General features: G+C 37.7%; 2 protein-coding genes and 1 pseudogene across 9 annotated transcripts; 1 reads left to right on the top strand and 2 right to left on the bottom strand.

Annotated features, from left to right (window-relative positions):
- Positions 1-1,498: 1,498 nt before the first annotated feature.
- On the top strand, positions 1,499-4,384 carry LOC105141117 (putative serine/threonine-protein kinase-like protein CCR3). Its single transcript, XM_011048262.1, has one exon. It carries the CDS (start codon positions 1,817-1,819, stop codon positions 4,253-4,255), a length of 2,439 nt encoding a protein of 812 aa, XP_011046564.1. The 5' UTR covers positions 1,499-1,816; the 3' UTR covers positions 4,256-4,384.
- A 3,056-nt stretch (positions 4,385-7,440) lies between these two features.
- LOC105140822 (uncharacterized) lies at positions 7,441-12,579 on the bottom strand. Of its 8 annotated transcripts, none has more exons than XR_845266.1 (5): positions 12,494-12,579; positions 11,643-11,709; positions 9,853-10,261; positions 8,493-9,106; positions 7,441-8,380 (listed from the first exon to the last, which is right to left on the bottom strand). XR_845266.1 is itself a non-coding variant. In XM_011047856.1 (5 exons), exons 2-5 carry the CDS (start codon positions 11,666-11,668, stop codon positions 8,339-8,341), a joined length of 825 nt encoding a protein of 274 aa, XP_011046158.1. In that variant the 5' UTR covers positions 11,669-11,709; positions 12,494-12,579; the 3' UTR covers positions 7,441-8,338. The 8 variants fall into 8 exon arrangements, 2 of the variants coding, with proteins under 2 accessions (XP_011046158.1, XP_011046309.1); XR_845272.1 differs by having other exon boundaries at positions 8,541-9,106; XM_011047856.1 differs by having other exon boundaries at positions 8,759-9,106.
- A 12-nt stretch (positions 12,580-12,591) lies between these two features.
- LOC105127943 (NF-X1-type zinc finger protein NFXL2-like) lies at positions 12,592-13,639 on the bottom strand (annotated as a pseudogene).
- Between the last annotated feature and the right edge of the window lie 190 nt (positions 13,640-13,829).

The following is a 13,829-nucleotide window of genomic DNA, read 5'->3' as shown; positions in this document are numbered from 1 at the left end:
CGAACCTTAAATTTGTTGCAAAGTTGTAATGATTAGAGTGTGAAATCAATACAAGTTCTGGAAAGTAGGGATTCGGGAATATTATTTATCAAGGTGTTACGTTTTCAAAGACCACCAACCCCAAATTAAAAATATATTAGAGCTTTGCTCATAGCAATTAGCATGAACAGATTGAAAACGTTGAGTAATACTCCCTCGTTCAAATTTGCCTGGTTCATCGCTTGAATCTTGTTCTTAAATTGCATCAATATTTTATCTGTTTATACGAAACAGACATCACCTTTTTAAGAGAACAGTCAAGCATGTCAGATTGAAGTTGTTTTCGGCGGGCTAATCCGCCGACTGAGATGACGATGTCAAGAATTTGCTCGGAGATGTTGTATTTTGTAGACAGCATTTAAAAATGAAGAATTTCGTAAGAACTGTGCAACTCTTAATTCCCATGAGTCTCTGTCAGACGTGTTTGGATCTCCAATAAAAAGGTAAAAAAGAAACCTAGAGAGGCAAGTTAACAAATTCACCGAAGAACAAGAAACCCATCCATGTTTCACTCTTTGCTTTCATTTTCTTCCCTTCTCTCTCTCTCTTAAATCAAGCAAGCCAGTCGTGAAACTCATGCTATATGACCCAGTTAGATTACATCAAATCTTGAATATAAGATTTACGGATTATTCCTTCTAATCAGTGACAATTAACCTCTTAAATAATAATAATTTCCATGTAAAATAAAACTCGAAATGATACGTCTGCTTTTTGAATAGCTTCCATATTTGATTTGCAGCCTTCGTGGTCAAGAATTGCCATCTGCATGTTTCGTAAAACAATTTGCCTTTGCATTGCTTACGTGTTTCTTTCTTTATTTATTTCCTCTTTTTTTTTTTTTAATTTTCAATCGAGCATGAGAAGAAATGATATGATTTTTTTATTAACTCAACGACATTGATAGCCAATGTGCATTCAAAGAAGAAATTACCATTTTGATTTTCGTTTCAATTGTGTAGATTGAGGACACTTATCATTTTGATTTTCGTTTCAATTGTGTAGATGGAGGACACTTCTCATCAAAATTATATGATTTTTTTATTAACTCAACGATAAGGGGTATTTTTTTTATTAACTTGCACATTAATTAAAACTATATTTCTTTTCAAAGTGATTTTAATGAAAAATTAATAATTCTTTCAAGATGCTAGTACTTAGGTGTCGTTTGGTTATAAGAATAAAATGTCTAGGATGACAATTAATGGAGGAATGAGAACAGGAATCAAGAAATCGGAACACGTTTTAAGTCCAATACCATCAAGTTTTTTTTTTTTTTTAAAATAAATTTTCTTATATCATAATTTATAATTTTCCCTAACGAACACCCTATATATATTCCCAATTAAGGCTCAACTACGATTTCTTTCCAAATTTTTCAGAAACAGCGAACCATGAGAAACACATATGAGGTTGGTCGCACCTCCAAATCAAACTGTCCACTCTATAAAAAAATTATCATTTACCTTTTTTAAAGAAAACTTTCCAAACACATCCTTAGAAACAAAAACTCTTAACAGTCAAGAAAATAAAAAACTCAAACGAGCTGAAAAAGCCATGTAACCTGCACACAAGACTTGTTATGAGAACTTAAAACCCCCCCGGTCTCTCCTCCCCCTCTCTATGAGCTCTTCATTCTCTTATTAATTTCAAACGCAATAAAAACTGATAGACATTCAGTACCTTAAAATCTCCGCTCTCTCTCTCTACCAATGAAGCCTACCCGTCACCCGTCACCCACCTCCTCTACCACCACCGGAAATCTCCACTTCTATACATGACGAAACCACACCTCTCCGCCACTGTCCTCTCCGTCACCACCCTCTCACTTCTCTCCTTCATCTTATCATCTCCATTTCTAACCCATGCCTTGGGCTCCGGCTCCACCCTCGCGGTCATCTCCGCCACCTCCACCGTCTGTGGAGTCGCCGCCTCCCAACCATCCCAAAGTATCACCTGCTATAGACGAACCCCCATCGCCGAAATCATCACCGTCCACCCTAACGTCTCCTTCTCCGCCATCTCCGGCGGTTCCACCTTCTTCTGCGGTCTTCGTTCTGGGGGCTATGCTTTCTTATGCTGGGACACATCGAATTTCTTTTTTGAAACTCGAAGAGTCTATGTTAACAACACCGCCCTTCTACAAAACCTCTCTGTTGGCGATAATCAAGTGTGTGCTATTGTTAATGACACATCGAGTGTCAACAAAACTGGGACCGTTATGTGTTGGAGGGGAGATGGTAATGCAAGTAGACAATCACCAAGCGAAGGCGATAAATTTAAGTCAATTTCAAGTGGGTCTGGCTTCTCATGCGGGATTTTAATAGAAAATTACAGAATTAAGTGTTGGGGTAACAATGCAATTGCAAGAGAGATTGAACGTGGTTTTGCCGATATGATAATTTTGAATCTTGAAGTGGGTGGTTTACATGCTTGTGGTGTCAATTCTAGTGGCGTTTTGGTGTGCAAAGGGGATAATAGTTTTGGTCAGTTGAATGTCCCTTCAAATAATGTATTGGAATATTCACAGCTGGCTCTTGGGGCTACTCATAGCTGTGCGATTCGAAGGAATAATGGATCTGTTGTTTGTTGGGGAGGTGGTGGTGAATATAATGTGACTGAGATTCAGGGTGTTTTCTTTGAGTCTATTGTTTCAGGTTCTAATTTTAGCTGTGGATTGGTTTCGCGTGATTTTTCGATTATGTGTTGGGGACCAGGGTGGCCTAATGCTTCAGGGACCCGGCTTCCGTTGGGCGAGGTTTTACCAGGGCCATGTGTGCACTATTCTTGTAGTGAATGCGGTTTGTATCCGCGATCTGAGAAGTTGTGTTCTGGTTCAGGGAACATTTGCAAGCCTTGTGGTCCCAATGCTTCGATATTAACACCGTTGGCTCCGACGTCGTTGCCATCAGCACCACCCCCGTCGATAGCGCCCAAGTCATCTCCGTCCAATAAATTGACAACGGGGTTATTGGCATTTGCTATTGTTGGATCAGTAGGAGGGTTTGCCGGAATTTGCACGATTATTTATTGCTTGTGGACTGGAGTTTGTTTTGGTAAGAAGAAAGTGCATAATTCAGTTCAGCCTACAATTACTAGTGCTGTTTCCATTGGTGGCGTGACATCAAATAATAGTGGTTTAAATTCGAGATCATCAACTATTAGGCGCCAGAGCTCGAGGGTGATGAGGCGTCAGAGGAGTGGAACGTCATCAAAGCATGGGGATAGAGCTGAGGAGTTTAGTCTTGCTGAACTTGCTGCTGCTACCAACAATTTTTCAGTAGAGAACAAGATTGGTGCAGGGAGCTTTGGTGTTGTTTATGGAGGGAAATTGAAAGATGGCCGCGAAGTGGCGATTAAGAGAGGGGAAACAGGCCAGAAGATGAAGAAGTTTCAAGAGAAAGAGAGTGCTTTTGAATCAGAATTGGCGTTCTTGTCAAGGCTTCACCACAAACATCTGGTAAGGCTTGTTGGGTATTGTGAAGATGGAGATGAGAGGCTTCTAGTTTATGATTACATGAAGAATGGAGCTCTTTATGACCATTTACATGACAAGAACAACATTGAAAAGAGTAGCAGTGTGATAAATTCATGGAAAATGAGGATCAAGATTGCACTTGATGCTGCTAGAGGAATTGAATATCTTCACAACTATGCAGTCCCACCGATAATTCACAGAGACATCAAGTCATCAAATATATTACTCGATGCGAATTGGACAGCAAGAGTTTCTGATTTTGGATTGTCGTTGATGGGTCCTGAATCAGAACAGGATTACAATTACAGACCAACAAAGGCAGCAGGAACAGTTGGGTACATTGATCCTGAGTACTATGGCCTAAATGTATTAACTGCAAAGAGTGATGTCTATGGCCTTGGTGTGGTATTATTAGAACTCCTGACTGGAAAAAGAGCCATTTTCAAGGGTGATGATAATGGAGGCACACCAACAAGTATAGTGGATTTTGCGGTGCCTAAAATTATGGTTAATGAATTGGGTAAGATTTTGGATCCCAGGGTTGGACCGCCGGAGCTTAATGAAGCAGAAGCAGTGGAGCTGGTTGGATACACTGCAATGCATTGTGTGAATTTGGAAGGGAAAGATAGGCCAACTATGACAGACATTGTTGCTAATTTGGAGCGAGCCTTGTCCCTCTGTGATGGTAGTAGCCATGGCAGCATCTCTAGTGGTAGAGTATCAATTGTTGCAGATTGAAATTTCAATTTTCAAACCCAGAAGAACAAATATTTTTTTGGATAATTTAATTGGCTATACATTTGGGCTCCTGTAAAGAATTAGGATTTTTCCTTTCCTTTTTTTTTTTTCCCTTTTCAATTGTAGAGGAATTAGGAGCATTTATCTAACATCGAGCTGTAATGTAGGGTTTTGTTAACACTGACCGCAAGGAGAATGATTACATGATTTATTTTTATGGAGAATATTCCTTTTCTTCTTAATAGTTTAAGATTGTTAAACAAAAGCCCCTTTGCTCATTGTTCCTCTTCTCGAAGTAGGATGCATGTATGTCTGGCATTACAGCAACAGTTTGTTTAAAATGTTTTTTCTAATTTAAAATAAATTAATATAATATTTTTTAAAATTATATTTTTAATATTAATACCTCAAAATAATTTTAAAAAAATAAAAAAATAATTTTAAATAAAAAAATTAAAATTTTAAGAAACAGTATTTTAAACACTAACAAACACGGTGTCGTCGGAAGAGTTCACCCAGTTTTCTCGTTGACAAATTGGACTGATCATCCTTTCTCTTAAAAAAGGTTGCAGAAGACGATTTGTCCATTTGCGATGTGATGTTAGGAAAGGACATAAAGTTGACAAAATTAGGCATACGGGGTTGTACATGTGGCACCAAAGTCGACGACGATGCTTTTCACTGTGTACTTCCCTACACCGACCACCGCTATCAGAACTCTTTTCGAAGCAGACTTTCTGGTATGGGTCCAACCCTGAAAAGGGCAAGAAGCAGAAGCAAAATGTAGTCCTTTTTCTGGACCTTGGCACATTGCTTCGAGTTATCGTTTGGTATTCCTTGAATTTGACTTTGAAAATTCAATTAACGAAAGGAGTCAATAGGAGAGGGATTTGTTCTGCGACTCTTTGTAAAATTATCATAGTAATTTTAATTTTTTTTAAAGAATAATATATTTTGAATATTTTTTTTGATGAAATAGTTTCTTTTTTATATATTGTTACTGAGAAACATGATATTTAAATTGATATTACAATTAAGAAGTACAATAAAATCAGCGACACCAATTATATTTTTTCTTTCATTTTCTTTAATGCAGTATCTTTGCTTTCTTCTACGAATCCCCGGCTTTATCTTTGTCCCTTGCACCGTCTCTTTCTGTTTCGTTTCCTGTACAAATCCTCAACTTAATTTATCTTTGCCGTCTCTCTCACCTCCGACCCATCCCTTGTTATTATAATTCCGGGTCTCTTTTTTGGACGACAATGATTATCACATCAATGACACCGATGACGATGGCGATGGGTACTATTCTAGTGTTGGTGAGGAGGAGGTGTTAGAAGACAGTGATGGAATGGAGAAAAGAGGGGGATTAAACTTTGAAGCAGGTGAGAATGTCAGAATATGAAGGGTAGATCGGGCCTACAAAAGGCAAACTATGAGAATGCTAAAGGAAAGCGAAGACCGAGTTCTCACATTGCATCTCTAGTCGATGCCGTTTCACAGAAGCATTCCATGCTCATCCTTGTAAATACGCCCAGCTTCTTCTTCCATACTTTGCAAAGACTTGTCAACCTAACAATACAGAGAAATTAAATAAATGGAACCATTAAAAAAAGATCATGTGTCAGATTTATGCTTTGCACGCTCTGGTTAGAAACCCTAATAGCAGGGTTAGACAGAAATTCACAGTCGGAGCAAACTAGTACGAAACACACATTGATGCAAGAAGGCTCAAAATTCCACAGGAAAAATATGAACATACTCCACCAAGCAAATTTTCTAAAATCAATTAAAATTTTGTTTGTTATCGCAAATGAAATATCACGGCTCAAAATGATGACTCGCAATTTCTTTTTATTTTGTATACTAATGGCCTAATTTATCCTTTGTTCTGGTAGTGATGAATCATTATTTCCCTGGCACGTGTTTGGACCAAACATGCACTGTACTTTACAAAAACAAAATCCATACGATCGACATCTACCGACCTTACGTGTATAGTATAAGTATACATTGATAAGTGTTATTTAGTAATTTGAATAAAGATTGCTGAATGAGATCTTTATAAATGCATGGTTTGGATGTAAAATACTGATTTAAAGCAGGGTTAGACAGAAATTCACAGTCGGAACAAACTAGTACGAGACACACATCGTTGCATGAAGGCTCAAATGAATTGTAAGAGATTGAGTCCCGAAAGAGAGACGACGTCCATGGAAGATCGTGTGTAAGGGATACACGTTTGATGAATAAAAAAGAAGATATGCCGACGAATTATGATGCGGTGCCTCGCGAATTTAATGCCCAAATGGGTTGTATTTACTGCTCTTATTGGTATCCAAATGTAAACATCAATGTGAAGGCTTGTACACATTAATGTGAACGCTGCGGTTAATACCCTAATTAATTATGCAGTAAGTGAGATTAAATGTTGCGGGGGCAGATGGGGGTTCTTATCGGTGGTGGTCGGTGAACAACTCTCTCCTCAGTCCTCATACTCATACATTGGTGTTTATTTACTTTGATTTTAGATGTTTTAGCATTGGTTGACAATATGGCTCCCTGAGGATTTAGATTTTAGATGTTTCAGCAGTGGCTGAAAATATGCGGTGCTGAAGCTGTATTTTTATTCAGCATCTGTTTTATAAATTGGATTGTAACCGGAAAACAACATTAATTCATTGGGATAAATTACATAATTAGCATAATAAATGTAGAATTTTGACGCCAAAGCATCGTTTAAAAAGATTCAGTAAAATAATATACTTTAATATTATTATATTTTCAAAATATGATATTAATTAAAATTTAAACTCAAATAAAAAATAAAAAATTATAATTAATATCATGGTTTATTTAATTAAAATTTAAACTCAAATAAAAAATTATAATTAATATCATGATTTACAATAATAATATTCAAAAAAATATTATGGTTTTAAAATGCCAAATTGTTAAATGTATAAGATCCAATTATATTATTTTATATAAAAAAATATGTCACTTGGGCTTCTTCCTTTTTTTTTTTTTTGGGTGCTAGTTACACTATTTATCCAATTCGTTGGACAAAGGTACATAAAAAAAAACTGTCAATCACCATCATTATCTTTTTATAGCAGCTCTAACTTGTAATTTAACAGCGCATTCTCATTGGAGAAAGCAAAAACCAAAAAAAGACAAGCAGATGTTCTTGAAATTCGTTGTCAGTGAATCGTTTTGTAGCAAGAGGACATACAGATTGAGAGTACTCAATCCAAGGTGAAAAAATTCTGCCCTTATTTATGTACAGCCTCCCAACAACACCATGTGGTTTTTTTTCCCATATGTATTTAAACAACATTTAACTGCATGATTAGGCCAAATAATTTTCATGGTACCGGAAAACAGTCACTGGAGACGACTACAGGCCAAAGGGATGCATTAACAGTTCATGGGCTGGCAAGAATGAGCTGCAAACATATCACATGTGCCTAATGATGAACACAAGTGCTCTTGCATTTCACGTCCATGCAGTGATTTATAGCTTGTGTAAAACCACCCATCGATATTGTGGTGACAAGACCCTTCTCTAATTAAATTTGCAATTGTGAATTTTGCAATTAATTTTGAGATCCGATAGGGTTTAACTGTTCACCCTGACTCTATCTATTGAAAAAACAAGTAATTGATTTGATTTGATTTTGTTACAAACCATAGCATCTCGCATTACTTGTCATCCCCGCTCTCTCGCACACGTAGGCAAAGACACCACCTTGGAGTTCCCTTTTCTACCTTTCAACCACCACTCGAATATTCTGGGCACGATCTAATCCAATCATATCGTATTCACAATATCCCTGCTGTTGACCGTCATCCAAGCACAACTTCTGTTATATTCATGCATTTGCTGACGTTTTACCTGGATAGGATGAAAAAAAAGGCTGAAAAAAGTGAAGACATCGAGCAAGTCAGACACGTGCTGGTCCCTACAGTCTTGTTTCAATGGTAAATTTTGTCCAAACCAAAACTTTAGACCAATCCAGCTTCTTGTTGGAAAACCATGAGAAAGCCAAATGGCTGATTCTTCAGGTAGTTTGGCCGATGCTAAAAAGCCCTTTCTCTTGGATGCACCGAATAGAGAAAGATCTACATCACATCAATTAAATCATTCAGGAAATTGGGTAGCAACAGCACATGAAATCGACCTAATATGTACAAATAACTTTAAACAATCCATCTTATCAATTTCCATTAATACCAGAATCATGTCTCGCTTCATAAATCAAATATGTACTGACAGACTTATCGGTTGTGTCCATGCTCACACCCATGTTCCAAATTCACGTCAAAATCAATCGCCTGTTTTTTTTGCCCAAATCAGGTGATGCTCGCCACTTTTGTATGTGAGTCGGAAAGACTACTGCTAACAAGGAAAACAAACCCCCCAGTACATTCACCAGACAGCCATTTGATGTAAAAAATATGGTAACCAGTAAATGCCTATCAGAGTTCAAGCAATGTAACTTGATGACGACTCAAGTGACGACATTGACAATGATTGGATTCATGGTTCTCTGTCTCGTTGCTCTTCAACTTCATCCATCCAATCGGAGAGCACATGAGACCTTTGTTACCAAAATATGCTGCTGCCACCAGAGTCACCACAAGGGTGACTATTAGAAAAAGCCACCTCATAGCGGCAGCATCTTCTGCTTCAAAACAAGCCATCATGACAAAAAAGCAGTTAAAAAAATTGGTCTTTGCTTCTGAAGAGTAACATACCCGCATTTTGTGAGGTCTTCTTTGCTCTTGCAGTCGTTCACGCCGATTTTGGTGCTTAGGTGAATGAATTTTAGTGGCTGGAACCTTTTCCTTCATTAAATATTATAAAATGCTATAAGATTTAAGGTCAAGAGCCCCCATGCACCAAAAAAGAGCATTGTGCTTGTGCATCAGAAAAGCTGATTCATTTATGTAATTAATATATATCCATGATGGTGGTTTTATTAAGCATTCCATAAAAGAAAGGTGAAGCCATGTCTTTAATTGCCATACATTTTAGAACATAAAAGGCACCAACTAGTTTATGAAGAGGAGCATTTTCCAAGATAACCTTGTAGTAGAAACTGAAGGGAGAATTAGTTCCACATCTGAGCACTACATAATGTATCATTTAATGAAATAACTTTCCTTATTGTAATGGAAATATATCCAGTTGGCTGTTTCATCACATAACCTATAGTAAAGTGACCATAAGTTAAACCACTAGAGTAAGCGTACTTCAATAACAGAGTCTTTTAATTGCCACACATTTTAGAAAGTAAAAATGCACCAACTAGTTTACGAAGAGAAGCATTTTCCAAGATAACCCCTTGGTAGAAACGGAAGCGAGAACTAGTTCTACATCTGAGTCCTGATAACATAAACAATCAGGCTACTATTGGATTAGTTGAGCAAGCTGCCAACCAAGATAAAGCTTATTCTGGTAGCAATTAAATCAATAGACGCTTCAAATTTTTTATAGAGAAAGCTATTGATATTACTATCTGGAACCATAAGCTCAAGCATAAAGAGTTCTGGTGCGTGAATTCTACAGTTCAAGTTGGAATAAATAGTACCTCCAAATCTTTGGGTTTACACAAATGCAATTCCTGATCCACGACCTGTACTTTTGCAAGCAGAATTCCAAGGAAGAAGTTCAGGTCCAAAATGGTTTTCAGATGTATCTTTGGGATCAGAGCCTGCTTTACAATATGCAGCTTAAACCCTCTTGACATGGCATCTCCTATTTCAAGGCTTGGCATTGATAATGAATAGAGACCTTGTATAGAGTTGGTATGACAAATCAAGTTAATAACTGGAAGCTGAAATAACATTAACGTTTTGTACATTAACAAAATGTTCCTTTTCACTAATCGTTGTATGATGAGGTGAGAAATTGGTACCATTTTGGTGCACTTGTCAGGTGATGGGCATTGAGCTGGACAACATGCCTCGTGACATAAATGTGGACAATCATGCAATTTCCTGCACATCATATAAGTTCTGAAGTTTCTCACAGCAATTCAAGGTGGCAAATCATTAAAGAGGTTATGCCATCATGAGTCCCCGAATATCACCAAAATTATCCTAAAAATTTCAAAACTTCGAAAGTGTCAGATTTCAGCCTGTAGCACATCATGGCTGCTCTAGAAATCAATTTCTCCAAAAGTTTCCATGCAGAACCATTGTCAAAATTCAGAGCAGTTACAGGTGGATGATTTAGCAGCTTTTCTTTTCTTTTTTATCAATGCAGAACCATTGTCAAAATTTAAACCATTATTTCAAAATTCAGTTATCATTTTTCAATCTTTAAATCCAAGTTGAAGCCAAATCCTTTCATCTTTTTTCTCACTCTTCAATATATCTCCTTTATTTTTTCCTTTTCCTTCTCTCTCCACAGCCTTTTCTTTTCTTCCCATGTCTCTCTTCAAGTTCCTAACTCTGGGTTCTTCTCTGTTTCACTCATCTAGCTTGGTCTGCTATTTTAGTCCGAGTGAAGTTTGGACTTTGTGTTTGTGTGTTTTTCTTTACTGTGAGTTGTAGCTAGCGGTGTTGCTTGCTTCTCCTTATTACGTTTTCAAGTTGTGTTCAATGTTGACTGAAATTTTTAACTTTATTTGGTGACCTCTGGCTTTTCCCTGTTATTTTTTCATCAATTTTATTAGCTATTATGGTTGGGACAGCTTTGTCTATTTTTAGTGTTTTCTTGGTCTGAACTCTCTCATTATATATATATATATAAGGGAACAGAAAATAGTGTGGATCATTTCTCTAACAAATATGCAAGATTCAAATACAATATAATAGAATGCGATGCAAAAAAAATAATAAAATTGCAATTGCATCTCTGATAATGTTTCCTAAGCTAAAGCATGAATTACCTTATCTATCTATAGACAGTAAGAAGCTATTTCAAAATAATTCTGAAGAATGAATAGTCCTGTGCATCCATTCCCCATTTGTCACAGTTTATATGCTACTGATGCATACACTTTTAGCTATGACGGTGTCTTCAAGTAAAAAAATATAATAATAAGCCAGAGGCATTTGTGTACAATTAGGCCAACAAAGCAAAACTTCTCATGTTACAGCACTGTTGGCACAATCCAAATCATCAAACCATTTGGAAACATTTATCTTTTCTTGTCAACATTTTTGTTGGTTCCTCTACCTATTGGAGCTAAAGAGTCTTAAAATCATGAGAGATAGATTTGGTGGACTCCATTCATTGACTTCCTGATTTTGAACCTTGAGTCAACATTTAATAGTTATTTATTTAAACGAGTAATTAACCATGGCTTTCAATAGAATTAATGGCTACTCTAGAAATCATTAAAAAGAGATCCAGAATAAGCAAAACGCTCACCTCAAAGTGAGTATCTCCAGATGCATATGAAATTGTAAACATGACAGTACAAGGAGCACAGGCACCTCTACATACAAGTACAAAACCAACCATCAAGACATTGCCTCAATATAAAAATATCCGTAATGCATAAGATCTAATTAGATAACTAAGAACAACACCCCATTATGAAGTATATTGTCAGACTGCTCCACAGTTTCAGAAACTCAATCAAAGACGTTTCGAACAAATGAGTATGTGCGCGAAGCATTCTAAAATGCAGTTGCATGGTATAACTACTTTAGCTCTCATCTTTTTATTTTTATTTTAATACCTATTTAACTCATGGTCATTCTTGTGAATAGAAGAAATGCAAGTGAGGCAGGATGAGGACAAGCATACCGCTGGCATGGGTCAGGACACTTATGATTCTCCTACTGAAGCCTCCTGCCACAAATCTGGAATTTCAAACATGTATTGAATTTCAGGATAAAGTGATAGATATGAGGCGTAATAAGCAACCAAGCACTATGAAATGCACCTCTCCACATGGTGGACAGTCCCCATCACAGCACCTACATTTACAAGCATGCCGTCCATAATTTCTCAATCTTTGACTCTTCCTCTCACACGCCAAGTCTTGATAGCAAGGAACCCAATCTAAATTCAGTTAAATCTTCCCAATTTTGAACACACACGGTGAATAAATATGAAAAAACAAAAGTCAAAATTTTGATTCACTACAAATGAGCATACTAATGTTTATTGCATTATAACCAATCATCTTCATTGGAACAACCAATACAATCTAATAGCCACAGTTCATAATACACTGAACTGGATCAGAAAGCAGGAAAAAATAAAGGTTTTACCTCTATCTTCATCTCCTCACACTGACACAACTTGATGACAGCAATTCGACAAGTCTCAATGCAATGCCTTCGATGACATCTCTCATGGAACCTATGCAAACCACAACTCAGCATTTTATCACAAGTACCACCACAAAGCGCACAACAACATCACAAGCCAATCCTTCATAAACTCTCTCCCCCAAAACGGCAACCTCTCTCACACACATGCTTTCTGCAGACTAACAATTTTCCGCACGGATTCTCACATCTAAATTCTCTCTCACAACACTCCCCTCTCCTCGACTTTCCTTCCACATAAACATTTATAAACGCCGCGGGCATTACACAGCAGGCAAGTTCCATCATGGCAGATTTGCTTACAATTATGAATCCCACAATCTAATGATTCATTACAGAAATTGCTACAGGAAAACAATTTGTAACCGCAGCTTAACATCCATCGTTTTGCCACAAAAACATGTCGTTTTGACAAGTTTCGGGCAAGATGGGCAGGAACGGGATGGCAAAGTAACAAACAGAAATAACCACAGTTATTCTTCAACGGTCGGTAACAGATTTCGCAGCAAGAGTGAGGTACAATCCGGGGATTATCAAGTGGTGGATTTTCCGCTTTGCCACAGAAACAGAGGTAACTTCTTGGAACTTGAGATATGGATTATTCACAGCGGCATTTAGGGCAGATGCAGGTGGATGATTCCGCGGCTTTATCGGGGGACGCAGGGAGGCCCGTGGAGGCTCGATGAGCGGAGAGATCGGAGGATTGGCAGGTCCAGGATTGGATACCAGATAAGGTCGAAAACGGCGTAGCATAGAGAAGTGGAAGACCAGGCTGGATCGGATGGTTTGATGCTTCGAGAGAAATGAGAGATGATAGGATTTGAAAATTGAGCTTGTCAGATCTGCAGAGTGGCGGTGACGGATTCGGAGAACAGCTGTCAGTGTTGATGGTGGCTGTGGGCAGAGGACATTTCAGAATTTGGGAAGCTGGACTCTAGAGCAGAGGAACTGGAGTGGGGTTTGGTTCGGCTGGGCATTGAAGAACGAACAGAGGGCGGGGTAATGAAGTCACGTGTTATCCACGTGAGCATTTGGAAAAATGGAGTGCCAGGCCCGGGGCCGGTAGTGGATTGTTTGCTTGCCCATTAGCAGCAGCAATTAGAATTGAGATCCATGAACACGAGACAGGGATAGTTATCATAACGACCACCTGGTTAATTTTTCCGAATTGACGAACGCCTGAATATTTCTGATTTTTGCTTCCTTTATCAGACAACAAATCAAAGAGAAAAGACTATCATTTTCTTATTGCTTTGAGTCAACCGCAAAATACCTT

The sequence above is a fragment of the Populus euphratica genome, unplaced genomic scaffold (assembly GCF_000495115.2).
Source record: "Populus euphratica unplaced genomic scaffold, PopEup_1.0 scaffold1.1, whole genome shotgun sequence".
Lineage (NCBI taxonomy): Eukaryota > Viridiplantae > Streptophyta > Magnoliopsida > Malpighiales > Salicaceae > Populus > Populus euphratica.
The sequence above is the reverse complement of the archived record's forward strand: the minus strand, read 5'-3'. Positions and strand labels throughout refer to the sequence as shown.